This window comes from Rhincodon typus, chromosome 11 (assembly GCF_021869965.1).
Source record: "Rhincodon typus isolate 14 chromosome 11, sRhiTyp1.1, whole genome shotgun sequence".
NCBI lineage: Eukaryota > Metazoa > Chordata > Chondrichthyes > Orectolobiformes > Rhincodontidae > Rhincodon > Rhincodon typus.
Genome location: NC_063342.1, coordinates 34946909 through 34974435, shown reverse-complemented (window position 1 = coordinate 34974435; position 27527 = coordinate 34946909). Strand labels below are relative to the sequence as shown.

General features: G+C 38.3%; 1 protein-coding gene across 1 annotated transcript in view; it reads left to right on the top strand.

Moving 5' to 3' along the window:
• The first annotated feature begins 5115 nt into the window (after nucleotides 1-5115).
• tbx15 (T-box transcription factor 15) overlaps nucleotides 5116-27527 on the top strand; it is a 102138-nt gene continuing 79726 nt past the window's right edge. The window contains exons 1-2 of the mRNA XM_048603091.1: nucleotides 5116-5523; nucleotides 7823-7955. Of these exons, the coding sequence (XP_048459048.1) occupies nucleotides 5322-5523; nucleotides 7823-7955 (335 nt within the window). The 5' untranslated portion in view covers nucleotides 5116-5321. The remainder of the gene's footprint in view (nucleotides 5524-7822; nucleotides 7956-27527) is intronic.

The window sequence follows — 27527 nt, the reverse complement described above, 5'->3', positions numbered from 1 at the left end:
TTCGAGCTTTGTAGCCATGGCGAGAGTGACTGGATTAACTCCATGTCTTGTCATTAATAACTGACACCGTCAGATGTGACAGCACCTCCACATAAACAAAACAAAACTCTCCAACTTTATTTTAAAGTGAAGACAATCTTCCGTTCTCGCAACAGTTTTGCGGCATAAATAGAATAAATTCAGGAGACCATCAATGCAAAAAATATCCGGTGATTGCCAACTCATTGTGTATCGTGTTAACCATTCCATCCCTCTTGAATGTTGTGACCGTTTGCTATTCGCAATATCCCATCATTTCCGCGCCAATATCTACTTTGCGGTGTTTAGAGGGACGGGGGCACAGAACTAACTGATAGTGACTTCACGTGAGGTGAAATAGAGGTAATTCGGAGATATAAGTCCTGTAAACCTAGCCTAATTTTCTCTGTTCCGAATAATACGAAGTATATTAGGGACACTCACTTAACAATAACCTGCTCACTAACGCCCAGTTTAGATTTTTTCAGGTACACTTGGCTTCTGACCTCATAACAACCCATGTCCAATCATGGACAAAAGTGAGGTGAGAATGAGTGCCCTTACATTCAAGGTAACATTTCACCGTGCCTGGCATCAAGGAGCGCTGCCTAAACTTGATTCAATGGGATTCAGAGAAACTCTGTTGTTTTGCCTATCGTAGTTATGCCTGTCGCAAAGGAAATTGGTGTCCTTGTTGGAGATCGATTATCTCAGCTCCACAAAATCACTGCAGGAGTTCCTCATGGTGGTGTCCTAGGCTCAAATATCTTCAGTTGCTGCATCAATGACCTTCCCTCTATTGAAAGGTCAGAAGTGGGATGTTCGTTTATGATTGTACAATTTTCAACACCGTTAGCGACTCCTCAGATACTGAAGCAGACCATGTTCAAATCCAGCAAAACCGGGATAATATCAAGGCTTGAGGTGACTAGTAGCAAGTAACATTCACGCAACACAAGTGTCAGATAAGTGAGAATCTAACTGTTGCTCTTAACATTCAATGGCACTTTACTATTACTGAATCCACCATCAGCAATGTCCTGGGTTACCATTCACTAGAAACTGAACTGGACCAGTCTTATAAATACTGCGATTACAAGAGCAGGTTAGAATCTGGGAATTCTGCGGCAATTAACTTACGTCCCGACTCTTCAAAGTCCGTTCACCATTCACAAGGCACGAGTGAGAAATGTGTTGGAATGCTGTCCATTTGCCTGGTTGACTGCAGCTTCAACAACACTTAAGAAACGTAAGTCTATCCAAGACAAATCAGTCCACTTGATTCATACCCTGCGCACAACCTTCAATATTCACTACCCACAAACAATAGCAGCAATGTGTGCCACCTACAAGGTGCACAGCAACAATTTAGGAGGGACTCCTTAGATAGCATGTTCCAAATCCACAACATTTATCACCTGGAAGGACAAGGACAACAAATACATGTGAACACAACCACCACCTGCAAGTTCCTCTTCAAACCACACATCATCCTGAATTGAAACTATATCATCCTTCCTTCACTGTCGTTGAGTCAAAATCCTTGAACTCACTCCCTAATACCACTGTGAGAGTCCGCACATAACAAGGGTTGCAGCAGTTCAGGAAGGTGAGAGTAATTACGGGTGGGCAATAAATGCTGGCTTAACCAGAAGTGCCTATGTCCTATAAATTAATTATTAAATATTAAAATCATACGTCATAGCACTTAAAATATCACCCTGTATAAAAAAAGTCACATATCAGGATATGTCTTTAAAATAGACAGATAGTAGACGTCCGACCTCTATTATTTGTGATAAGATTCTGACAGTATGCTAATGGGAGTGAGCTGTTGTTTGATATTGGCTAACCAACCAACTAAAACTGAGCTAATTCTTATTACAAAATAGAAGTAAAGAAATTGCTAAATAGTTATATCATTAAATAGATCTACATTAATTAATTGATACTGCAAACGTTATTCTTTGCCGGCCATTGAAACGCACGTATACAAAGAGCATTCAAGTTTGCACAGCATACCAATGTGTTAGACATGGACAGCACTGCATTCCAACAGCTTCGGAACGTGATGTACTGAATTGTAAAACTGTCTGATACATTTGCAACCATTAATGTAGAGAAATTTCAAATGTAGACTATAAATATACTCATAACAACATCAGACTATTATACTCTCATGGTTTACTGCCATCCGACTTTTGCGTTTTTGACAATAACTAATGCCATACCTTCAGGTCTTTGTTTAGCCTTACTGTACCTCAATTTCTATGGCTTGTCTTTATGAACGCTGGCAGTTATATTCGTCTCTTATAAGTGTATTTCATATCAAAAATCTCGAAAGATTTAGCATTAAAATTCCTAAATCAGACTTAAGAATTACATTCATCTGTCTGAATCCATGAGAAAGAGAATCGTTGTTGAAGTAGTTTAGTTTCCTGGTCCTTCTAATTATCCTGAAAATATAGCTAATGTGAGAAAGACACAAGAGCATCTGTATTAACGCCTCTCTCGATACTGCTCTTCAACATTAAGAAATTCAAACACGGGGGTATTTCTTCGTCTTGAACTCAATGTATAAGTAAAATGTAATGGAAAATAGACTAAAAGATATTCACGTTATCCTTTCTGGCAGTTTAGGAAAATAAAAGTTGCGCGGCTTGAAATGTAATATTTTGAAGTCAGAAGAAGTTGCCAGCATTGGAAACAAACACTTGCCTCACAGCGTATTTCGTTAAATATACAGAGGGAAAAACGTTCCCTTCCTGAAGGCATAATTTCCTTCCGTTCTCTTTAGACTTTCTTTCTTTCTTCTTGATTCCCGGTACGCTGTAAGATATTTACAGAGTAACACCAACGATTTTCGGTGGAATGGGGAGGGAGGAGGTGGGGGAAGATCCTGGATGTGGGAAGAGCGGGAGTCGTCCAATTTGCCGGCAAGGGTGGAAGAAAATTATTTACTGGATATTAACTGGAATTCAGAACATGTTAAACTTGTAATTTGCGAAAGAATAACGGCAGTGCGGAAATGAATAGACCTATGCATATTAATAGTTTCTGCTAGGCTTTATTCAAATATTCATGATGTGGTATGTGCGCACCTGAATTACACTTTATATTGTAACAAGCAAATATGTAGATCTGGTATTCGCATACGGTATTAATGCATCCCCCTCTAGTCTTGATTTAAATTGTTGACTTGAATAGTGAGAAACTCGGTTTATGATCTTATTCTGAATTATTTCCTAACACAAGTGCTCTAATTAAATCACGGCTAGAATAACAGCGAGTGAGATTCATTGATTCATTTACGTCAACATCTACAACATTGTAAAAAGTAAAAGGCAATAGTATTACCATCCTCTCCACTTTCAGGAGAACATATTTATAAATGCAAGTTTAAAATCAGTGAGAAAATTCTGCGATTACACATTGTCTGTACTTCTGAATGTGAATGTGCATGTGTGTAATTTTGTGCGTTTGTGTAATTTTATGCATTGGTGTGTATGCTTTTGCGACTCTGTATGTGTGTGCTTATGTATTTTGTGTGTGCGTGTGTGTGTTTGTGTTTTGTGTATGTGTGTGTATTTGTGGGTATTCATGTGTGAATTTTTAGGAGTTGTGTGCGTGGGCGTGTAGATTTTGGTGTGTGTGAATGTGTGTATGTGTGTGTGTGCGCTTTCAGAATTTGTGTGTGCCTGTGTAGTTTTAAGTGCGCGCGTATGCGGAATTTCTGTGTATATGCAAGTGTGCGCGCATGTAAGTGTATGTATGTATGTAGGATGGGGAGATCTACACCTTAACCATTAACGTGTCTCTGCGCAGATTCCAATGGGAGTGGCGTGTATTTCCAGAGCAGTCTGCAATTTGTGACTTGATCTCTACACGTTACAATACATTCCCGACAAAGGTTATCTTAAAACTTTTTGGTGTTTACTTTTGCAGATTTTAAAATCATAATATCTGCTTTATGCTAATTCCCACGGGCACATGCAGCCAGCAGCAGGGTGCTAAACGCATGGTTTTAAATACAACCAGATTTACTTTGATATAGTTAAATATAACCACTGATGTCAATAAGTCTCCCAAGAGCACATTGGATTTCAGTAATGGCTACATGAATTAAAAATGGTGAATAGTAAAATGAGTATGGCACTCAACATCTACAGCCAACCAACAACTAACTCTACTGAAAAAAACCTAAATTGCAAATTTCTAACAGTACAGAATAATCAATGGAACGGTGCTTGTCGATTTGACTTTCTCCCTTTAGTTTTACCTTTTAATTTTTTTTGGTCATTTCTGTAATCAGCACAGGACTCATCCCGAGAGCAAACACAAATCTCGCCGAGTAAGTACAGCAAACTGTACCCCTCTGCTTCAATATTTCTGGAACACAGAAAAGTTTCTGCTTTCTGTCTGAGGCAATATTTTGCAGTAGCTCTTTCCAGTCCGCTCCCCTGTTCCAGCGCAATATTGCAAGGGAAAGAGAACCATAGATGAAAGTTAACCACTTGGTAGCGGTGGGACGGAACTGGTGGAACATGCAGAGAAATCCTTCAAATGAATACAGGTATTCAATATCACTCTCTACTGATGTCTGAAATGCGCGAGGAAATTTAAGAAAAATGCTTCTATTGGTTTTATTATTACTGGATTTGTCAGCAGCCGCCAACATTCCTGGTCATTTTTAAAACAGTGCACGGGACATACAGCAGGGAGACAGAAAAGTTTCATATCAGTTAGCCACAAACCTGGGAGAAAGGCGCTCACTGTTCCTAAACGGTTAAATCTGGGCACTGTGCAGTCGCTGGTGAGCATCAAGGTGCCTGCTGGCGACCAAGAGTCCAAATTTGCGGTTGTTTGTCTTGGAATCCTGCTGGTGTGTCATTGGATACTGGCTGCTGGCCGTGTGACTATTGGACGGGAGAGTTTGATTGGCATTGAAACCTCGCCCCCTGCAGTAAAGCGCTGCAGAAGTTTGTATCAATCAGCCCGGGGATAGGGGGTGGGGGCTGGGGGAGACTGGGGAGGATGACAGAGTAGAGGCAGAAAGTGGACTAAGTTCAATGAGCGCTCTCACTCAGTCAGCACCATGCTAACTGGGACTTTGAGAGATGTGACCAGCTCTGCACTGCTGTTGTGACTGTACGCCTGAAGTCCAAACCTTGTAGCAATCCTTTCCAGCTTGTTTCTGAATTTGGAACCCGCCACCGAACATTACCGCCGGCCAGCGACCTCTAGGCTCCGTGCGTTTGAAGGAAAGTTTGGTATTTGCTGGTTCTTGGACCATTCTTCGGGCGATGAGTGAAAGGAGGCGATCAGCAGCTGCCCTCAGTTCAAGGGCTCACGCCTTCTCGGTGGAAGCACTGATCGGGACAAATAAAAAGAGGAAAATCCAGGAATGGGGCGAGAAGACAATGGAACTGAGTGTGGACAGTATAAGCCCGGACTCGGAGCTTGCAGACAACGTGGATTCAAGCCAGTGTATGGAGATCAACTCCGGTTAGTCCTTAAAAAAAAAACACACGCACACATACACTCGGGTTTCCCCAAAACATCCTGTTGACTGCAGCTTCGCTCCACAAACGGTAGAGTTTTTTTTAAAAAAAGAGAAGAATGGCGGGAGATCATTTCTCTCACACCCAAAATCTGAAGTTTCGTTTTGTTGAAAGAAACGTTTTATTTTTCGTGCGCCGTTTTTATCCAAATCCCGTTTTCGGGGCGACATGTTAATCTCGATGGCAGGACCAAATCGCTTGTGTTCTCTGTTTTCTTTTAAAGTAGCAAATACTTAATCATGTTGTTTTAAACGCGAACTTTTAACTCGTTTTCCGGATCTAACTTTAGGATTTCACGCAGTGCACGTGTTGCCTGTTTTTATTTTATTTTTTGAAAAATTTTGTAAAAAATGAGGCCAAGCTGGTGTTTGGCGGAGTTTATTTCGAGGGGAGCGGTTGAGGGATAATACTAGACCACTGTTTAGTGTGCACACATTGTTGTTCAGTCTTTTGTCATTTCGCCAAGTTATTTTTAAGTGAGGAATGTGAGATCTCCGATACGCCACTTTGCCCGGTGTCGACCCATTTGTGCCGCCGGCCTCTGTAGCAGAAACACGGATCCGCTGTTTGGCCGGAATCAGGGCTGAGGGACAATGTTGTCCCGTTGTGAGTCCGATCGTCCTGTGATTGCGGTAAACGCTGTGACAGCTCGGGGCTGCGGGCTAACGGGATGGTTCACCAACACACAGCAGGCCGCTATCTACAGCACTGCGAGAGATCCTGTTCCGTTATGATTACTTCTTAAAAAAAGCTCCAAATTCCAACACTTTCAGAATCGAAAGTCACAATTACACATCAACTCCAACAGAATTAAAACCTGACATTTGGTTGAGAAATTAATAGATACGGTTAGCTGTAAGGTTCCATTCCATTGAAGACGGGTTTCTATGGAATGTTTTATTGTTAAGGATTTGTTTTTATAGACTTCAGTAGCTGTCAAAGATGATACACCATTCTTATGGTTATCTGGGAGAATTTGTACTTCTCACAAACCCTGACAATATGTTTCATGTTGTTGCGAGACTGTTGAAGATGTAGCTGTGCCCACGGCTCCGGTCATTTACTGGGTTCTTTTTCCTTTTTCGGAGTCACCGCAAGAGTGTTTCACAATTGTCCACAATAAGCCCCAAGGACTAGAAATGCGCCGATATTCCAAAATGTAGGGCTGCATCTTTAAAAAAAACTGTGTAAAGAATTAAGTTGAGCAAGGCATCGGTGCAAGGGAGAAACTGGTGTGGAGGCATGCACAGACAATGTCAATGTGACACCCGTTTCCCACTGGCTAGTCTGATCGGGGTTTAACGTGAATTGAATCGGCAGAAACCGGTCTTTTTTTCCAGTAGCTGCGGATTGCAGCCCCGCTACTACCATCAGCCTTAGTGTAACCTTCAGTCATTCTTTCCCAGGGAGAAACTAAGAAGCTGTGCGGAAGCAGGGGCGCATGTTTGTGTGTATATAGGATAAAGAGAATGTCAGCAGAGTATTTAAGTGACAGGTGTCTGTCCGAGCACCGGTTCCAGCCACCCCCGTTATTTGTAATTGTGATGAACGCTTGGAACTTTCCTCTGGGATGCTGGTTAAAGATGGGAAGAAACCAGGAACTAGTATTTTCATTTAATCGAGACATAACATAGAAGCAAATGAAACATTGGTACAGCACTCCTCTCTTTAGGAAGAAAGGCAAATCGTCCCACTCTCTAACACCAAGTTGGGTTCTCACTGCTGTTACCTCAAACAGCACCTAAAGCCCCGAGTAAGAAGTCACCACTGCAGAGTAATCCAGTGCATGGGCACTGCTGGGATTGAAGACAAGAATCTTCATTCGGAATTAGAATTAAAAAACCAGCTTTGTTAGCCGGACGCCACACTGACAGCTTACATTTCGGTTCTCCAACATTAACTATTGAGAGCGAACCACACAACCTTCCTGAAAGCTGATAGCGGAAAAAGTTTTAATCTCTCTTAAAACAAAACTGATGATATAATGTCCTTCCGTCCAATTCTTCTTATTAACAAGTTTATCCACTCCCAGCCCCCCACTACCCACCCGCCAATAACTACAAAGAGGAAACTGTGGTTAGATCAAACGATTTCGGCCAGTTCCCCAAACGTGATGCAAAGGAAAGCTAGCCAGTCCCAGAAACAGATTCTCGGAAAGAAACACAGATGTGAACATGAGCTGATTCAACTACTCCTTATTTAGGACCAATCCGCTTCTTGTATCAGAAATTCCCCATTACCAGTTTCTATTCATGAACTGTTTGCTGTGTCTGATCACTGCAAATACTCGGCGTACAGGTTTGTACAGGACTGTTTAAAATTAAAGACAGCCGTCGTTACTCACTGGCCTGTTCGGAATGATGGTGAAATAACGCAGTGAGTTCTGTTAAGTGCGGCTTTGTCGCCTTTGCACAAGATCCCAGCCCTCCGCTCTCTTTCAGGATCCCTGCAGCATTTGCGAAAAGGCAGCAGCTGTGCCTGAGCTGCCGGGATGATATATTACTGGGATCAACACTGTGCACGGGAAGCTGACATCTCGCGGCTTCTTTAGGGCACACTTCTAACTTTTAATAAAGGAGGACTGAGGAATTGAAAACTTAAAACTAAGTCTAGGGAGGCTTTTGTAAAATTACTTGATAACAGACTTGCTTCTGCAAACGGCCGAATATTTCAGGGAGGAAGGCGATAATATTTTAGAAGGTGCATCCTGCTTTCGGCCAAGTATACTCAAGGCGCGAGGTTCCATGGTATTTAGTATTCCGAAAATATATTTCTATTCCGTCTTTTAATTCTTATGTCAGTGGGGAAAGAACTGGAATTTTGGTTCCACGCTTTCGTTCTGTCAATTTCAGAAATTCTATTTCATGATTTATTGTAGGTTTTGTTCCACACCATTCAGCATAGCAAGGACAATTACCCTGAATTCATCAATTCTACTGAAATGTAAATTTAGCGATTCAAAAACAAAGAATACAATACTTGAACAGGTAATGTCTAGGAGCAACGCCGACTTTGATTTATAATTGGTTGCACAATTGGTTGCTAATATTTGGATCACACTTTTGTCTCATAGCTTGGTATGGCACGTCCAAGGTCTTGAGAGGAATATTTGGGAATTACGTTTAGTGGAGGTAATGTTAACAGCGAGGACAGGACACTTGACAAGAAAACATTGTCGTTTCAGTGTCATACATTTTTTTAAAAAAAGAAGCAAATTGGCCATTTCTGTTGGTATTTTAGTAGAAGCATTTATGTATTTCACACACAATTTTATCTTATATATTGTATGTGGAGAAAAGGCCGCGATGTTTTAGAAGAGACGAGGCAATTTTAGCAGAAAGAAAACGGTCAAGAGGTGTGGTTGTATTTCCACAGTATTAGTTTTGAAGCGGGAGATATTTAGTCAAAACTAGCATTGCAATTTGAACGAAGTACTTCTTACTTGAATGCAATATTTTCGAAAAAACAATTGTCCGTTCAATGCAGTCCCGCAGAAAAGACATGCTGCTTCCATGTAAAAAGAAAATTGCTATTGTCACCGAGATGTTGTGCTTTCATTATAATACTTCGGAGATTCCCGTCCTGTAAGTTGGCTGTGGTACTATAGAAATATTGCAATTTCAGTGTAATAATTTAAAAAGAGATGGTGTAATTTTAGTGTCCTATTTTCGATGTATATTTTAATTAACTAGATGCTGATTTGTAATTTTTATATCATACACTGGACAAAGTGGAAATGTAAAATATATCTAATAGATTGAAATGGTTGTATTGTGGGTGCAATACTTTTAAATTTCTGTCCTGTCACTATAAAATCAGAGCTGAAACTGGAAAATTAGAATTAACCCTCATGCAGGTCTAGTGTAATTCATTTGAAAATGCAATGTTGTAATTCTAGTAATGTTGTGCAAGTTACAGCACAGTGTTTTGAGTTTAATCGTTTGGTTGAGATTTTTAATTTCTTTGCAATATGTTGAAATCAGCAGTATTATAATTCATGTTAAATATTTTGTATGGGATCATAAATGTAATATAAATTAGAAGCTGAACAGTTGGAATTTAAGTGCAATCTGTTAGATTAAGCAATGTCACTACAACATTTTAAATGTGGCTGTGTTATTTCTTTGGTGTAATAATCTAGAAGTTTTGTTTTTAGTAATTTCAGATATTAAATTGGAATAGAGCCATTGTGATTTCATAAAAAATCTTCTATAAGAGCAAAATTTTCAGTGTGCTTTGCTGAAAGACACAATATTAGAAGTTAGGCACTATGTTTTAGAACACGTAGCTTCTTAAGCATGATGTAGAATTTTTTTGAAGATTCAGTTCCAATGTGTGGTATTTAAGCAATTTAAGTGGAGTTGACATTTCAGTTTGACATTTTTATAAAGGCTGTGTGGATGAGGTGGGTTCCAGAAATGAGAAGGACAGCAGTGGATGCAATGTTGTGATTGAATCCCATCGAATTTTTGGAGCCAAAGATTTCCTCTCACTCCATTTAACCCTCATCTTCATATATTATCTAAAAGTTGACTGAAATAACAGCAGATATGTAATTAGAACATTGTTACTTCTCAGCTCAAACAGCATCTCTCTCTCTCGCTCTCTCTCTTTGTCTGTCTCTCTTTCTCCCTCAGGGAACTAGATACATATGTTCAGATTTCAGATTTCAAATTAAGCTCAGTGAGTCATTGTTATGGGTCAAATCACCTGTCAAAACATGAGCTATTAGGAGAGCACTGTCTTTAAATAAAAGCTATGAAGCAAGTATTAGGAGACACAAGAGAAAACTCAGTCATTCATTTTACCAAATTTACACTTTTTAATTGTTCAATGTTTTATTGAAATTTCACTTTGGATATTAGAAATTTCAGTTACTGAGAAAAAAAAGTAACAACAAAAAATCACAAACTATTTGATCAATTTGTGAGCTTCTAAATGTGCAGTCAGATGATGATGTAAATCCTTATGCTGAAGTAGCAGCTATTGTGTGTTGCATTGTTACAGCTTTAACTTTGAAAAGACGCATAGCAGAACCAGCTATATGAGTAACAGGTACCGCAGGAGCTTTGAACAAATCGTACATCTGTACTGAATTTTTCCAGATTACAAATTTTAACTGTTGTAGAATTGAAATTTCTTGTTGATAGTCAGACAGATACAGGGTTGCAATGCTCATGTAACATTTAAGAGGAAGCAGTATTGTAATTAAATGATTTATCATGTAATACATTGGAACATGCCGTTTTGTAATTTGTATTGCACAATGCCACAGTATTGTAGCTTTGGTGTATTATTGTTAAGGTGTTGTAAATTCTCTGATACTTTCGTGATAGAAGTATAATTTCAGTGCAATATTTTAGGAAAAGAAGTGTTATTATTTGATAAGTACCTAGGTTTAATATAATATTTTACAGATGCATTGTTATAATGGTTGCAATATTTTTCAAGAGACAGTATTGTAATTTCAGTGCAATTCTTTAAGAACATAACCATCCAAATTGTCCCTAACACCATCACCCTTATTGATCTTCCAGTTCTTCCATTATCTATCCAATTCTTTCTTAATTTTGTTACATTTGTCGCATTGGCTCCCTGAGCAATTTGTTTGATAGATTCGCCACCTTCCATGTAGTTGCCTTTAAATTGTGCATTTTCCTGTTTTTAAACAGGAACACATGTCCCTTGTTCTAAAGTGGAAAACATGAACATAACATCAAGTTCAATTTATTTACAACCTTTTTAATTTTTAATACTTTTTCCCTATATTGTGCAATTCATTGTCTTCACATCTCATATGGCTTTAGTTCAGTGAGTTTTGTTTGACTTTTCCACACTACCTGCAATACTCAAATATACCTACTGTAGTACACTGACCAGAATTATAAGTGTCTGAAAAGAAAGAGATTGCATATAGGGTCTGTCTTGATCTCAACATGTCCCAGATTGCTTTATAGACAATGAATTAGTTTTGAAGCGCAGCCACGGTTGCAATGTGGCAACCAATTCATGAGCACCAAGACCTGAATTGCAATGGTAAAACAATGACCGGATAATTTTCTTTTAGGTGTTGGTCAAGGGAACATTGGTAGCTAAGACATTGAGCATTGAGAGTGTATGGGTTGAAAAGGGCACAAGTATGTCCAGTACTTCCATTAAATCTTTAATTTGCACTGAGAGGGTAGACAGTAATTGAGTTATGACAATGCAGCATTCCTTCAGTTTTTCACAAGAATGTTAGCCTTGATTATGTGCTTGATTCTTGGAAGGGACTTGAACTCAAAGTTTTCCAACTCTGTTAGATGAGCCACAGTTTAGATACTGTTCCTTTTTCAGACATACTGTCACTTCTTGGATTTTTGTCATATCTCTAGCTTGTGTATTTCAAGATCCAAATAATCTTCTCAATCTAATAATCCAGATTCATGCATTATGCTGTTGGTTTCAGTTCATTTTCATCAATACTCCTGGGTCAAATCCTGCATTATGTCCTATAGCCTAGATCCATTTAATTTATTGCTTAAATCCTGCACCTAGAATTATTGTTGCATTTTGTCAACAATGATTGGAATTTATAATCATCATCTCAGTTTTTGAAACTACTGAGACCTTTCATACTTGGTCTGCTTAATTTGTATTGTTTGAATTTCCACTATTCCCCATCCTGTCATGGCATCTTTTGCAAACTCAAACACCTTTACTAATGTTCCTAAATTCAAATCATATGCATACATTAAATACTGCAGTCACTTCACTGATCCGTTGCCATATTGGTACATCTCTATTCGGAACAACACTACCCTCTCTCATCCCAGTTTGTTTTATCTGAACATTGCCAAATTCCAATCCATCTCAATAGTTCCTAATCATGACAAATCATTAGCTTATTGTTTAATTAATTCCCTAGAAACACTGCCAAGCATTTGTCCATGCTAAATGAACAAATCTAAGCTGTGGAAAATAAATTTGTTTATTTCAAATTTGATTTAACTAAATTAGGTAAGTAATAGTGACCATGAAAGATCTAGCAAAAAATCCTAGAAGAATGGAAATCTGCCATCTTTGCTCAGTCTAGTCTGAATATCACTCCAGACCTTCAGCAATGTGCCAAGTATACAGGAGTGTGCTTCACATGGATCATCATGTGGATAAATAAAATAAAACATTTGTTTAATACAAGTACCTAACATATGCATGAACATATTGCTTCACAGAATTTCTGTTGTCATTTTCTTTAAGAAATCCATTACATTTGGCAGAAGCTGCATCACATAAATCCATACACAACATACATCACATAAATCCATACACAACATACATCACATAAATCCATACACAACATACATCACATAAATCCATGTTCACACTCAGCATGTCATCACCATCTATATGTTTTGCTACCTTCTCGCTGAGAATGCCTTCTAACTATTTACGTACAACTGATCTTTGTCTAATGAGACTGTAGTTTCCTGAGTCATCTTTGTGTCAAAAATTGTGCATTTCTTTTTTTGCAAATTGTATGTATTTACATCTTAGCATGGCATGACCTGTTTTAGTTCTGTCAGTGCATACTGGATTTAAAAAAAAACAACTTCATTCACGGAAAACTCTTCCAGCTTATTTTTGATACATGTCTTGTAACATTTAGATGTTCTTTATCTAAAGACAGGTGCCTAGGAAAGAGGCCAAATTATTTAAGTCAAGAAGTATTCTGAGTAGTTTGTTGAGTTTGATTTTGAACTGCAATTTATTTGTTAAATTTCAGTCAGAAGTTATCAGCTTTTTCGAAATACATTGGTCTGCCTAAAGTCTTTAAAGAGAAGCCATTTAAAGTTTTCAAAGACAGTTATTGAGGGCAGCTAGCTTTTGTGATTGATGAAGAAACCTGCTTTGTAAAAATATAATGCGTAACTTAGGTACACATAATAATTGTAAATTAAATATTATTTTTGGCCACAAAAAGAACTAGCTAACCTATACAACTACTCTGAAAATACATATGGGGCTAGTACCAGTATTTGTTCCACCTCGGCGACTGTCTGTGTGGAGTTTGCACATTCTCCCCACGTCTGTGTGGGTTTCCTCCGGGTGCTCTGGTTTCCTTCCACAGTCCACAGATGTGCAAGTTAGGTGGATTGGCCATGCTAAATTGCCTCTAGTGTCCATGGATGTGAAGGCTGGGGTTGGGGTCGGGGCATGGTGAGGGATGGGTGTGCTGGGTGGGGAGGGGTTGGCCACGGGAAATGCAGGGTTACAGGGATGGAGTGGGGTGGGGGGCATGGTGGCTCTGGGTGGAATGCTCTTCGGAGGGTCTGTGTGGATCCATTGGGCTGAATGGCCTGTTTCCACACTGTAGGGATTCTGTGATTTATTGTTTATTTACTAGTTAGTATGTGTAATTATCAATTAAAGTCTGGAAAAGACAGATTCTTACTGCAGTCTTGTCCTTTCTCTTCAAAGGCGAGATGAGTTGCAGAATCCTTTGAAGCCACAGGATAGAAGAAGTAGCTAAGTATTTTAAGGACAGCTTTTCCACTTTGTTAATCAGGGTTTCTCAACATTTTCTGTAGGTGAAAACATTTTATGGGACATGAAGATACAACTAATCAACAGAATCACCAGAAATATGAATCTAAAAATACTCAAAGCAAAAAGATTATGGGAAACACAAAAAGTTACTGGTCCGATACACCATTTTACAACTGTATTTTGTGTAAGCTGCTTTCCAGTCTTCAGGCATTAATCCATTTCTTAATAATCCCAAAATGAAAGCAACAAAGCCATGACTTCACTGCAAGAACTAAGAGAATCCTGAAAAAAACTCAGCAAAAATTGTTTAAACCATTTACTTGGTATTTGTTTCAGCTCCTCCACCACATTTAGAACAGACAAGTTGGGAAGCAAAACATCATTCTCTGCTTCTCTTTGCATGCTTTGTTACTACTGTTGTTACTCAAATTGAACTTTTCTCTCAGTTATTTAACTCTAAAATCTCGGTTTTGCAAAACATATCTACACTTCTTTCGTTCTAACAATGCTGTCGCCAGTCCAGTTTCTTTGACTCATCGCCAGACTTCTCAAAATTTGCTTAATTTATTAACATGCAACATTGTTATTAGCAAAAATCAATAATCAATCTGACAGAAGAATATTTCTGTTGCACCCATTCTCTCGTCTTAAAGATTTAAATTTATCATGTTGTAAACAGTTATCTTAAAGAGTTTGCTGACTTGACTGTCGTTTCCAGCTCCTGGTTTTAGCTGCAGTGTAGGTCTAAACATTATGATTTTCTCAATGAACTGTTACATGTGACCATTCAACACTGTACCAAACATTATGGTTTTACATCTATAGTACATTTAATAGATTTCCAAAACTACCCTGTTAAATTGAAGGCACACTAACAACTGCATTCACTCATATACATTGTTCTTGCTTGTCTATACAGTTCCTGTTCCAATTTTTCCTGTTAGTGGTCTGTATCTGGTAGCTGTTGTTCATTTCCACCCTTTTTTTAATCTTTCTCATCACTTTCCTCAGCATGTGCAAATTATCCACATCCATGCTAGATGGCTCTATTTATACTTTAATGTTTTCATACAATAATACGAGACAGCTTATGGAAGTGTGTCCATGATAATCTATCCCTTCACAGCTTTCTTGAACCGGCTGCAGACTTTGACAGCAGACTGCATTAACTTCCTCCAACATCCTTCCTCCAATGTCCAGCTGAGTGCACCTAAATTCTGCTGTCCATATCTAACCTGCACAAAGTCCCGTTTGCCTATCAAGTCTACACTGGCCGTCAGTTCAGCAATATCTCAATTTTAAGATTATCATTCTTGTTTTCAAAACATTTCATGCCTTATCCCTCAACCCTCTGAGATTTTGATCTTCTGCATATCTCCAATATTAATCTAGGTCACCCATGCATTCAATTTCAGCCCTAAGCTCTGGAATTTCCACTCCTCTCCCATCCCCAAGTTTCTCTACCATTCTCTCCTCCATTAAAATATACCTGCAAAATTACTCTATCGCCTGTCCTAATATCTTATTATACGGCTCATATTAAAGTTTGCTTGAACCATCTCCTGTGTAGGACTTGAGATATTTTACTTTAAAGGCTGTGTTGCTGTTGTCATGGAACTTATATCTCTTGATTTGGCATTTGTAGCTCTTTAGGTTATTTATATTGATGCACTTCCATGATGCTCACAGTAATTTTAAAATATAGTTTGAAATGTGAATGATATCAGAACCCAATACTTACTGTCCATTCTTGTTTGCTCTGAGATCATGAAAAGACAACAATAAAGTCTGGGCCAAAGGTTTGATATATGTCTGGAGAGCAGGTTTCTTGATAAGGACATTAGAGAACCTTTTTTTAAAAACAAGGAATTCAACAATTTTCATTGTATACTTCTTTGGTGAGAAGCTAGGAGACAATTTATCAGAATTACTGAATTGAGTTTCCAACAAGCCCAAGGTCAATTTAGACAAGGGTTAAGTAAACACACAGAATTTATACCATTTATTAAGATCTAAAAGAAAAGTGAGAATTGTAATTTCATTATAATATTTCAAAAGTATTGTTTATCTAATTTGGATGCATACATTCAAAGAGATACTGTTCCAATGCAATATTTCAATGGGACAGATTAAAGGCAGATCTAGCAGCACTGACTGGAATGTCTCCTTTGGGAACATTGAAACATTACTTCTCAATCTGTAATTTCATTACCCAGCATTTTCCAGATGTCTTCATCACCATTAAACTAGTTGGCCCACCCCAAGAAAGCATATACAATACAGATCCAGGAGACTCAAATTAAAGTCCGACCTGTTCCAGAGGTGTTTAGTAACATGAACAGTCAATGAGAAAATATCTACAATGCAGAGCATGATATATTTTGTAGAATATTACCTGGGCCAAGTGAAGATACTACATCAAATTAACCATACACTAAACACCAAAAAGCATCAAATTATAGACACAACAAAGTAATCACAGGAAAATAAATCAGATCCAGAGTCTCTACCCTGATTAGATCCATTGAAGAATGCTGATGGACAACCAGGTAACTAACTGACAGCAGAGCCTTCAATGAACACTCGTGATTCAGAATGCAATATAAAGTTAGGCTAAAGTATCTTCAACCCAAACTGTGGAGTGGATGATCCTATGTGGCTTGTGTAGACTTCCACCAGTATTTACTCCAACCTGGTCCCAATTATCAGTAAATTGGTTCATGGCCCATCAACAGTGTTATCAAGTGATGCATTGGGGCTTTTGTGGTGCAGAAGTAGCGTACCTACCTTTGGATTAGGTGACCTGAGTTGAAGTCCCACTTGCTGCAGTGGTGTGCAATAATACCTTGGCTACCCTGACTGAATTAACGAGCAATAGCAAAGAGCTTTGCGGTGCAAGTAAACAAATGCTTATTCTCATGTTTGGAAAGAAACAACGGAACCGCTTTGGCACGTGATACGAAAGTGGTTATTCTCTGCAGTGGGGACGCAGTTTAATAAAAGAAAATTTTCCCGTCTGAACGCAACTTGAAGACTTCGTCACGCTATTATACTTTACCGAAAAATCAGGTTTTTTTTTATTTATTCAGTTTAATAACTTCTGATAAAGTCTGTTAAATATGTCATTAAGTTTCGAGTGTTCCCGCTACAAAACAGTCACGCCTTTATTTTCTTGTCCCTAAATGCAATGCATGGGAATCGACATTGTTGAAACTTTAGACTAAAACTTGGAAATGCTTTAGGCAAAACGGCGGAGATAGAACATTGTCTCACTCCCTATGAATAAGTCTGAAGGCTGTGCTGGAGACCTGTGCCTGCTCTGGGAGGGAGCTCTCACGCATTCTCTGTAGTAAGAATAATAGAAACGTCCTCAATCCTTGGAGATGCCTTTTATCGCTCACGACAATTCCCGCTCTCTGTACTCTGACCGTTCAGATTTGAAGAACCAATTCCTAAAAATGTCAAGTGCAACCTTTGGTTGAAATTGGGCCTCGAGATTAAGAGTCGTTGCAAGATAGATTAAGATGGTTCGAGAGCTGGAGCATTGCAGGGTCGCCCATATATTAGGAGACGATAATAGTATCAAATTAGCGTTGTTTTTTTAATTTGTTTGTCAGTGACTCGGTTAAACCTGAAGGTGCGCAGATTTCTGTAATAGCTGAAACCGATTAAATCAGCAATCTGGTTCTTCCATGTCACCGGTGTGTTGACAGCGAATAATCCACCAGAACTGGTTCAATCTCATGCTGTTTTCATAAGGAATCAATACTGGGCAGAAGTACATCAAAATCATTTAGATGAGTGTGTTATTTATTAGAAAGAATGGAAGGGATACAAAAGTGAATTTTTTTCATCAGTACTAAAGCCTGTTTGCTCATGTTCTTTTTCTTCCAAAATTGAATAATTATTTCAAGGAGCCCATTAAATAATCAAGGACAATTCCATCTGAAAGAAGGGCTCTTACTCTAAGAAAGATGATACTGGTTACACTGTGGAAAGCCTCTCGGTCCCTTTGTCTAAGGGAATATAGGGGAGCAGAAGCGGTCAGTGGAGGAGTTGGATAGCCTTTAAAGAAATTGCATTCGAAAAGACAATAGGTGCAATTATTGATACGCTGGTGTGAATATCCACAGATCCTGGCGTTTGATTGGGGTCATTTTAAATCCTTTGTTTGATGGTGTGTTTTGCTATGCGAACGAAGCAAAACAAAACAATGCATCTGCCCACTAGAAAAATAGGTTCAATGTTACGATTTTCTCGGGAGCCAGGAATTGTGAAGGTCAGATAACCAACCCTAAATTAAAAGAAAATGGGTGCTTTAAAACGATAGAACATTCAACTTGGGAAAATTAAACATTGAGACCGACCTGATTTAGTGGGTCCATAGTCATCAGTATCACACAGCGAACAGTATTTCTGCATTTTGTTTTCTAGATTCCGAGCAGCTCATTACACAGAAATAGGCATTGTTACAGCCCGTTTAGTTTTTAAACAAAAGAGCCGAAAAATGAGGAGATTATAAAGTTCACGGTAACCTGATCAGGAGGAAGATGCAAGACAGAGACTATGTGCGAGTCCAGGTACCGCAGTCTACGCAAATAATCCCAAAGGGGAGCGGTTTCACTTGTAGATAGATGTCCGCGAGTCTTCCTCCTCCTGGTTGGGTAAGCCTTGCCAAGGGAATATCCCCATACCGGAGTCACTGGTTGGGCAGGTCACCTCGGGTTCCTTTCTCAGATTGCACAGGGTTTTCAGAACCTTGTTTCAAAAAAAAGCCAGCCCAACTATTTTTATGTACATGTACTCTAGCTTTAGAAGATGCAGTTTACCGATATTTACGTGCAAACCCAAGGAGGGGATATCACATTCCTATATCTATGGAAAACCATTCTTTTCGCTAATGCTATTTTATTCTGTTTCCCTTCAAACGTGAATAGAATCGTGCAGTAATGCAACACAGGAGGAACCATTTGGTCATGTCAGTCTTTGACAATTTTTGAAGTTTTTTTTAATAAGAAACTGGCATTGCTGGTTAAGCCAACAATTGTCCTTCCCTAATTGCCCTTGTGAAGGCACTGGTGAGCTGCCTTCTTGAACTAGTGCAGCCCATGTTCTGTAACTCCCCAATCAGTTCTGGAGTTTTGACCCAGCAACGGTGAAGCAACAGTGATATAGTTCAAAGACAGGATGGTGTGTGGCTTGGAGAGGGATTTACAGGTGGTGGTGTTCCCATGCATTTTTTGCCCTTGTCCTTCTCAGCAATAATGTCTCAAGTTTTGAAGATGCTTTTGGAAGAATTTTGATGAGTTACTAAAATGCTTTCTTGTAGACTGTACATGCTGCTGCCACTGTGCTTCTGTGGAGGAGGGAATGAATGTTGAAGCTAATTGGTGGGGTGCAAATGAAGTTACCATGAATTGTGTTGAGTTTCTTCAATATTGTTAGAAGCACAGTTATCCAGGCAAGTGGAGAGTATTTCATCACACTGCTGATTCATGCCTTACATATTATATACAGATTGCACAGAAACAGGAGAAGATTCACCGCAGAATTCCTAGCCCCTGACCTAGTCTTGTAGTCACAGTATGTATATATCTTATTCCAGTTCCATTTCTGGTCAATGGCAATCTCCAAGATGTTCACCGTCGTGGATTCAGCAATTGTAATACCATTGAATGTAAGGGGCAATGGTTAGATTTTTCCTTGTTGCAGGTGGTCATTACTTGGCACTTGTGTAGCATAAAAGCTACTTGCTACTTATCAATCCAAGTAGGACTATTGTCTAAATCTTGCTGCACAGAGATATAGATGACTTCAGTTTCGGAGGCATGTAATAAATATGTATTGTATGTTATTACCACTTTTTGGGATTTGGATTTAAAATAAGGGCATTTGGATTTTGGTCAGTTTTGTGAAGGTACTTTAAAAATATAGTTCTGAAGGTAATTTGGACAGTAACTTAAATACATCTTTTCTAAGAAGGATTTGACTACAGTTGACTGTCTGAGGAAACCCCTGAAATGTTGATGGATAAAACATTTGTATAGTTGAGTTTATGACTGATACAGCAAACTCATTTAAACAATTAGTTTTGGCCCCAGACCAGAAGGTTAAAAGATTCAGTTCAGAAGAACTGAGTTCTGTTCAGTGAAGAGCAGTTATTGTCATAGAAGAAGATTACATTTTTCAGTTCAGTTCAGGGGAATCAGTCACCTCAGCAGAATTGGTTTCTAGTCTATGGAGCTACCAACCCAGAAGAGCTTGTATAGAAGTTGAAAGTTGTTAGAACTGAAATGGATTAGGCTATCAAACATATAGGTGGTTCATGTCAGCAGACTTGGAGAGAAATGGGGGAACATCAGTTGGGTAAAGATTTTAATAACAGTGGTAGCGGTGAGGCTCTGTAACAAGTGTATTGATAAACAGGTTGAAACTTTGTTTTAATATTTGTGTTAAGTTCTTAATAATTGTCTTCTGTGTATAATGTTGCAGACTAGACCAAAACCCCATCAAAATATTTTAAGAAGATAGCCTTGACCCCCAACTTCTTTTTTTCAAAAAGGCAAGTGTAAGGCGTTGTGTTCCAGATGCAATTTGATTGTCAAACTACCAGGCTTGAAGCAAGACACACTTTATTCCTGTACTATAGTTAAAATGCAGCAAAAAAATGAAGATTTGGAATAACTTAACACCTTTGGAAAACTTAACAGAATAATAGATTATTTAATTATTAAACAACAACAACTGTTCCAATATGGTAACATCTCATAAACACACCCTTTGCAAAGGTAAATTCAGTAAAATAGATTGTCTCACATGCAATTCTCCAGTCCAGGAGAAAAGAACATCAAGAGACAACTCAGAGAGAGAGAGGGAACTCAAGTGTTATGCTGTAGCAGGAACAAATGTGTAGCAGCTTTCAAATCCCAACAGCTACTGAAAGCTAAACAAAAATCCTGGTTCTGTGAGAACTTGACCCCACCCCTTTGTGCTGCTTCTATTCCAATTTATTAAAAAAGTAAACAAAGCTTTATTGTGATGACACTACGACTTGAAGAGACGTAGATTATCCTTAATTTTGAGAAGTTGAGACAGAGGTCACAAGCGGTCTGTTCCAAGCCAATAAAGAAAACAGCTTGTAAAGTCTTCGGTTCTCTTTTAAATCTTATATTCTGCTGTTAAAGAATGTCTGTAGCCTTGTGTGAATATGTTTCAGTAATGAGCCATTAACCAACTTTAAAAGGTATGATCTATTAAGTTATGTTTTATTTCAGGATATGTCTTATCCAGTATTTACATCAGTAGGGATCATAATAGAGTCACAAACAGTATTGAACATTATGTTATCATTTGGAAACAGCTCCATTACTGACCTTATGATGGAGGGAAGATCATTAATGAAGGAACTAAAGATTGTTAGGTCTAAGACACTACCTCAATAAACTCCTGCAGCTACGTCCTGGGAATAAAATTATTGGCTTCACGTAACCATGGTCCTTTCTGCATCAATCATTGCTGAGCTTTCCCTTCATTCCCATTGATGTCAGTGTTGCTATGGCTACTTGATGCCACACTTGATCAAATGCTAGCTTGACGCTATGGATAGTCACTCTCACCTTATTCTTGCAATCTGCTCTTGTCCATGTTTGGATCGAAGTTACAATGAGGTCAGGTGTCATGTGGCCCTGGGAGAACCCAAACTGAGCATCAGTGAGCAGGTGGCTGGTGAATAAGTACTGCGTGGTATCACTGTTCATAAGACCTTTTATCATTTTGCTGTTGATTGAAAGTGAACTGTTGAGTATCAATTTTCCACAGTGCCGTATAGATGCCAGCATTGTACTGTACTGGAACATCTTGGCTAAGGACACAGCACTCTTTCTGAGATGTTGTCAGCCCCTAGCCTCTGTATCCAATTCCTTCAGCTGTTCCTTATATCAGGTGGAGTGAATCAAATTGGACAAAGATTGGTGTCTGTGATGCTTTAATCTCAGGAGGAGGCAAGATGGATCATTTGTTTTGCATTTGTGACTGAAGATGGTTGCAAATGCTTAAGCCTTGTCTTCTCACAAATGTGCTGGGCTTCCCCATCATTGACAATTTGGATATTTGTGCACTTTACAAGGGTAATCCAGTAAGTCTCATCTAACTCTCTCTTTGCCCTGATTCCCAAAATCTTTTCCAACCAGGTATTTCACATTCACCACACAATATTTATACAATATCCAATATTGTCCAATTAGATAAATTAGAATTGCCATGAAAACATTTTGATTAAAGGTATAATTATATTAGCACATTACTTCACTGCAAAGTGATGAAAACCTGATCTAAAATTGATTTTACTCCAGAATCAGATCCTATTCTGATTTGGGAACATTGTTTGGTATGTTTCCCACTCTGATTTATATCACTTGAATTTGACAATAAATGGGGGTATAACCTAAGCATGTGACCTGGACAAGTTTACAAAGTGCTAGAACTTCCTCAATCTTTTATGAACTTAATGGAGGTTTGTTGAAATATTTTGTGAAAATGGGCATAAGACAAAACCTCTCTACTGACTTTTAGAAGATGACAGACAATGTGCAGTGTAGCCCTGGTGCTGACGGTCACAAATCACGCTCTGTGAATACTAGTCACAGTCCACTAAAGCACTATTGCAGCATAAAAACTATGACACACGTGCACAGAGATGAATTTCAAGTTTTATAAATTTTAGTTTTTTACTGAAAGATGTTTGACTCAAAGGTATAATCATTAATTTCCTGCATTATATGAACACTGAGCAATAATTAGAAGGTGTCTTTCTGCCATTACCTGATCTATTGATAGCTTATTATGTTATTATTGGCAGAATCAATGGTCTCAGTGCAGTCAGGCATCAGAGACACTTGGCTTGATCTGTATTTCTGGACTGAATACCGATTAGCCTTATGTTTGATAGATGGGTAGAGGTCAATAGAGGAAGTATGAAGCTATATATAACTTCCAAGTGCCTGGCCACAAAAAATGCTTGAAATTAATCCGATTTTATCTAAGAGATGCTTAAATCACAATAAGAATAGGTTCCCATATGAAGTATTAGAAATTTTATACTAGATTGGAATCTAGTATTCATAGTTTACTCTGTGAAACCCTAGAATGCACTTTCAGAAAGATTTAAAGACTGAAAAGTAGGGATTGACTCACTTAGAGACTTAAAAGTTGAGTTACAAATTGTTATCATATTATTCCACATTCATAATTTACTGTTCTGCAGAAGTATCATAATGCAGTATATCAAAAGTAATGCCTCCAGATAATTGCAACTTATGATATTTACAGGACACTTCATTCATTTTAGTTGTATTTAAATGATGTTATAGTTCTTAATTATTAATGTATTCCTATTTCTGCAACTCATCAACAATCCCAATCCCAATGCACATAGAAACTTCCAAGGCAATACCAACAATTTTAAAGTACTTATTGAAAACTGAAAAAAGGCATCCCACAATCACTAAGGGAAATGAGGAAAATGGTGGTCAACATCCTCAGCAGGCTTGTTGCATTTTACTAACAGGCCCACTTTCTTAAAAAAAAGTACCAATGACACCTAAAAAGCTTTGTAAGTTGAAGTATTTAAATTTGCTGTCTATGTAATATCTGCCATTCAGTTATTGCTAACCCATTTCACAAAGCAGTTTCTTTAAACAATATACTGAGTAGTGTACAAACAGTAGTGTTACTAGTTAGGTCATGGGATTCAAAGATAGAAGAATGTGCAAAAGTGGCTGAGAGACTTTTGAATTTCAAAAGTAGCTTAAGAATATCTTAAGCAGTTTGGCAGATATCTATTAATATTTTTGAAGTGCAGTTTTAATTAAAAGAATAATCTGATTTTTCCTTTTTAGATGGTTATCAATGTTAAAGAGTCTGAGTTATATTTCTGCTTAGCATCTCTGTAAAGCTTCAAAGTAGCTTAAGGATGATAGTGTAGCTGAGATCTTCCTGTGATAAGTAGCAGTCTGAGATTACCTGGAGGAGGATACCTCTTATTCTTTGGATTACAAATCATTGTCAAGTGTGGCGTCATGATCATTTGAAAATGTGCTCAAGGTTCCAGTGGATATGCTGTCTGAGTATTGGTGATGCTGAGGAGGCAGAATTGATTGTTTTTCCTTGGTTGCCTCAAGGGCGTTAAGGCTTAATGAATGAGAGCCATCATATAGTGCAGAACTGGATTTACTGGTAGGCCACTCCAGATAGAAATAGAACATTCCCTTTCCTGAAGTACTTATAACAATTTAGCCATTTGCAATCTCGGTTAATGGGCATGAATTACTGGATTTACTGAATTCAGTGCAAACCTATGGTGATAAAATGGAACTCACAAGCCCTGCACTGTTAGTCTTTTGGCATATTATACCAATTATAAACTGAAGCAGAACTTATTTTATTAACATGACTTTGAGAACTCTACCACCTTTCTCCTCGGTACATTTGACATTTTCTGGTTAAGAACAGAGGTTTGCTGTGTCTGGACACATTATGGAGAAACATTTAGTCTGGCTGTCTTAAAATTATCCTGGCTGGCAGGATCAGATTTGCAGTTAGATGACATAAACAGGGAGGCGCTGGCTGCGAATAGACACCATATGTATCAATCTGAGATCATTGTTATAACTTAATTGCAGTTTGAGAGTGAAAACAGTACTGGCATAAGACTGGAATGTTTGAGGCAGAGCATTATAGGTGCTATAGAACAACTTGGGATTTGTTCTGGCAGAGTGCACTATGAGGACCTAACCTTCAATATATACAATAGTGCGGAATGTATTTGTTATTAGCGAAACATTAAAATTAGATTCCATATTCCATATCGATAGCATAAATTTATTATAGGGCATGCATATTTGCATATATCTTCTGGTTGTATATCTAAGTAACATCTTTGTTAGGTTTCAATGTGGAGTTGAAATGTGATCATTTTTAATATTTTCGCTTTCCTTATTTGGATCTCCTCTGGGCAAAATGGTGACCATTTTGTTTAGCTGGTATCTGAGTTTGTCCCTGTAAGACAGCACGTCAGGTCCTTCCTCTGCGGAAGTGCTCTAAATAGTCCCTAAGGTCAGTTAGAGGCTAATGACTGTTGATGTTGTGCAAAGCAACAGCTGCCCAGCCTAATTTCTTTTGATCTCAACAGCAACAGGTTATCTCGAGCAGGAAATAACTAGATTATTTTTTCATTTTGTATACCTGTTCAAAACTGGCCTTTTGTGATTTCTTTGTATGAGTTAATTCTAGAGTATGGTTTAGAGTAAAAAAAACTCTCAAAACCTTTAAATAAAATGTGAGAATTAAGAAAGGAGTGGAATTGCTGATTGGGAAGAATCTTGTGGAAGTTTTGAATGAATGGAAAAACCGTGGGACAGGATCAGAGAAAGCTCAGTACTAGAAGATGTTCACTCTCATATTATTGGCTCAGTACACTGTTGGGGAAAGTTTATTGTATAAATCAGAACAGCTGCATAATTCTTGTTTACTGCAGTCTCGTTAAGCAGAGAGCTTCTGCGTGTGAACTTGTTTTTTAGCCAATGAGTGACGCTGTCCATTACATAACCATTGTGTCAACACCAGGCATACTGGATCTTCAGGTAAAAATCATTGACTGCTTTTCAAGTTTTCAATGTCAGTGATAAATGCAGAAATGCAGATTTTTTAATGAATCAGTCAAGGTTCCAATTCTTGATGTGCAGAATACAGGCATGGATGTGAAGTAAAGACAGAGCAGGGCATGTCTAAAAACCTTTCATAATTGAAAAGCTAACTAACATGGACAGATTCAAAGTGGATTTCCTGTTGGCTTCTCATTAAATAATATAAATAGTATTTGCTTTTTCCTTCCTAACTGAATGGTCTTTCTAAATGTTTCCTACTGACAAGACAACATGAAGTAGTGTCAATATTTGTTTCCGGGGTGAATTTGGCTAATTATTTGCTGTGCTGGGTCAGTTGATGACCCTGGAACAATAGGCACTGTGTATACTCATCCAATGGCTACCTATGTAGATAGAAGTTGTGGCATTGTATGAAACATGTCAATTTCCCTACCTGTCTCCATAATTTGCCCGAAACTGTGGACTCCTTCAGAGATCTGTGTGAGAGATTTATGAGGTTTTCGAAGACCCATATTATGACTACCTCAAGTTGATATAGGAATCGAAGCTCTGTAGACCCTCAGTTAAAGCACTTATGAGGAACCTAGAAGATCAAGTAAAAGAGCTCTGGTCAGAAGTGGTGTCATTTTCCATAAGCGTTGCTTAATCTTGACACATAGTGAAGCAACAGAATATGGCGGCAAATTTTGAACTCATCAGTGGATGTCTCAAATTGTTCCGAACTCATTCTCAAACAGCTTCATTTGTTTGCTGCACAACTGCTTGAGCTGGCCCTTAGACAGAAGGTTGCCATTTCTCCAAGTGTACCTTTTTCTTTGTTCTTCACCAATTGCTCCATACTGGCACTATCATACCATATATGCATCTGGATATATTGGCATCATAGGAATGAGTGGTGTCAAATGCTTGTTTAAAGCTGCCTGTTGGATTCTGGCAGAAGAGTTTGTATATTGGACTGTTGTTTGTAAGACATCCCTGTGAAAAAAGGAATGCATAAATAAGTAAATAGGGAGATAAAACCTAATATTCAATGAATGATACTAGCCATGAGTTTGGGACCTGTAAACACCTCCTACCATATTGTCAGAATTTCAGCATCTACTGTGTGCTCAGCTATAAATGATCACTGATTGCAGTATTAGCTACTTTTTTTCCTATCTGCTTTTTTCTGATGCCAAAAACGTGTGAGTAAAGAAAAGATTTGCATATTCTAGCAGCCTGGACCAATTTCTTGTTTATTCAGTATGCTGATGTAACTTCAGCCACTTTGTAGTAACATCCTTGGTGTTTTTGTTTATCACATTTCTTAGGCTACATTTTGCTGGCTGCAAAGTGAAATGATTTGGTATAACCTGAGTATGTATGTGCATTTGGAGAATATACAAACTATACAGCTGTAAATTACAACAGTGGTTTCAAACGTACAAAGTTTCAAAATTACAAATTTGCTAAAGTGCTTTGAAATATTATTAACATCACCCAATAAATGCAAGTTTTTTAAACTTTGATGTTGTGCTAGACTTAAATTGGAATGCTGTTATGATACAGTGTAAGACACACTGTTAATTGATGCCAACTGTGAACAGACTTGCCTTGGCAGTTTGAAATAAACCAACACAAAGATCCTTCTCTAGCTCCTAGGTCTGGAACACAGATGAGGCAAGTTGCAGGAACAGCAACTCATATTCCGCTTGGGAACCCTGCAGCCCAATGGTATCAATGTGGATTTCACAAGTTTCAAAATCTCCCCTCCCCC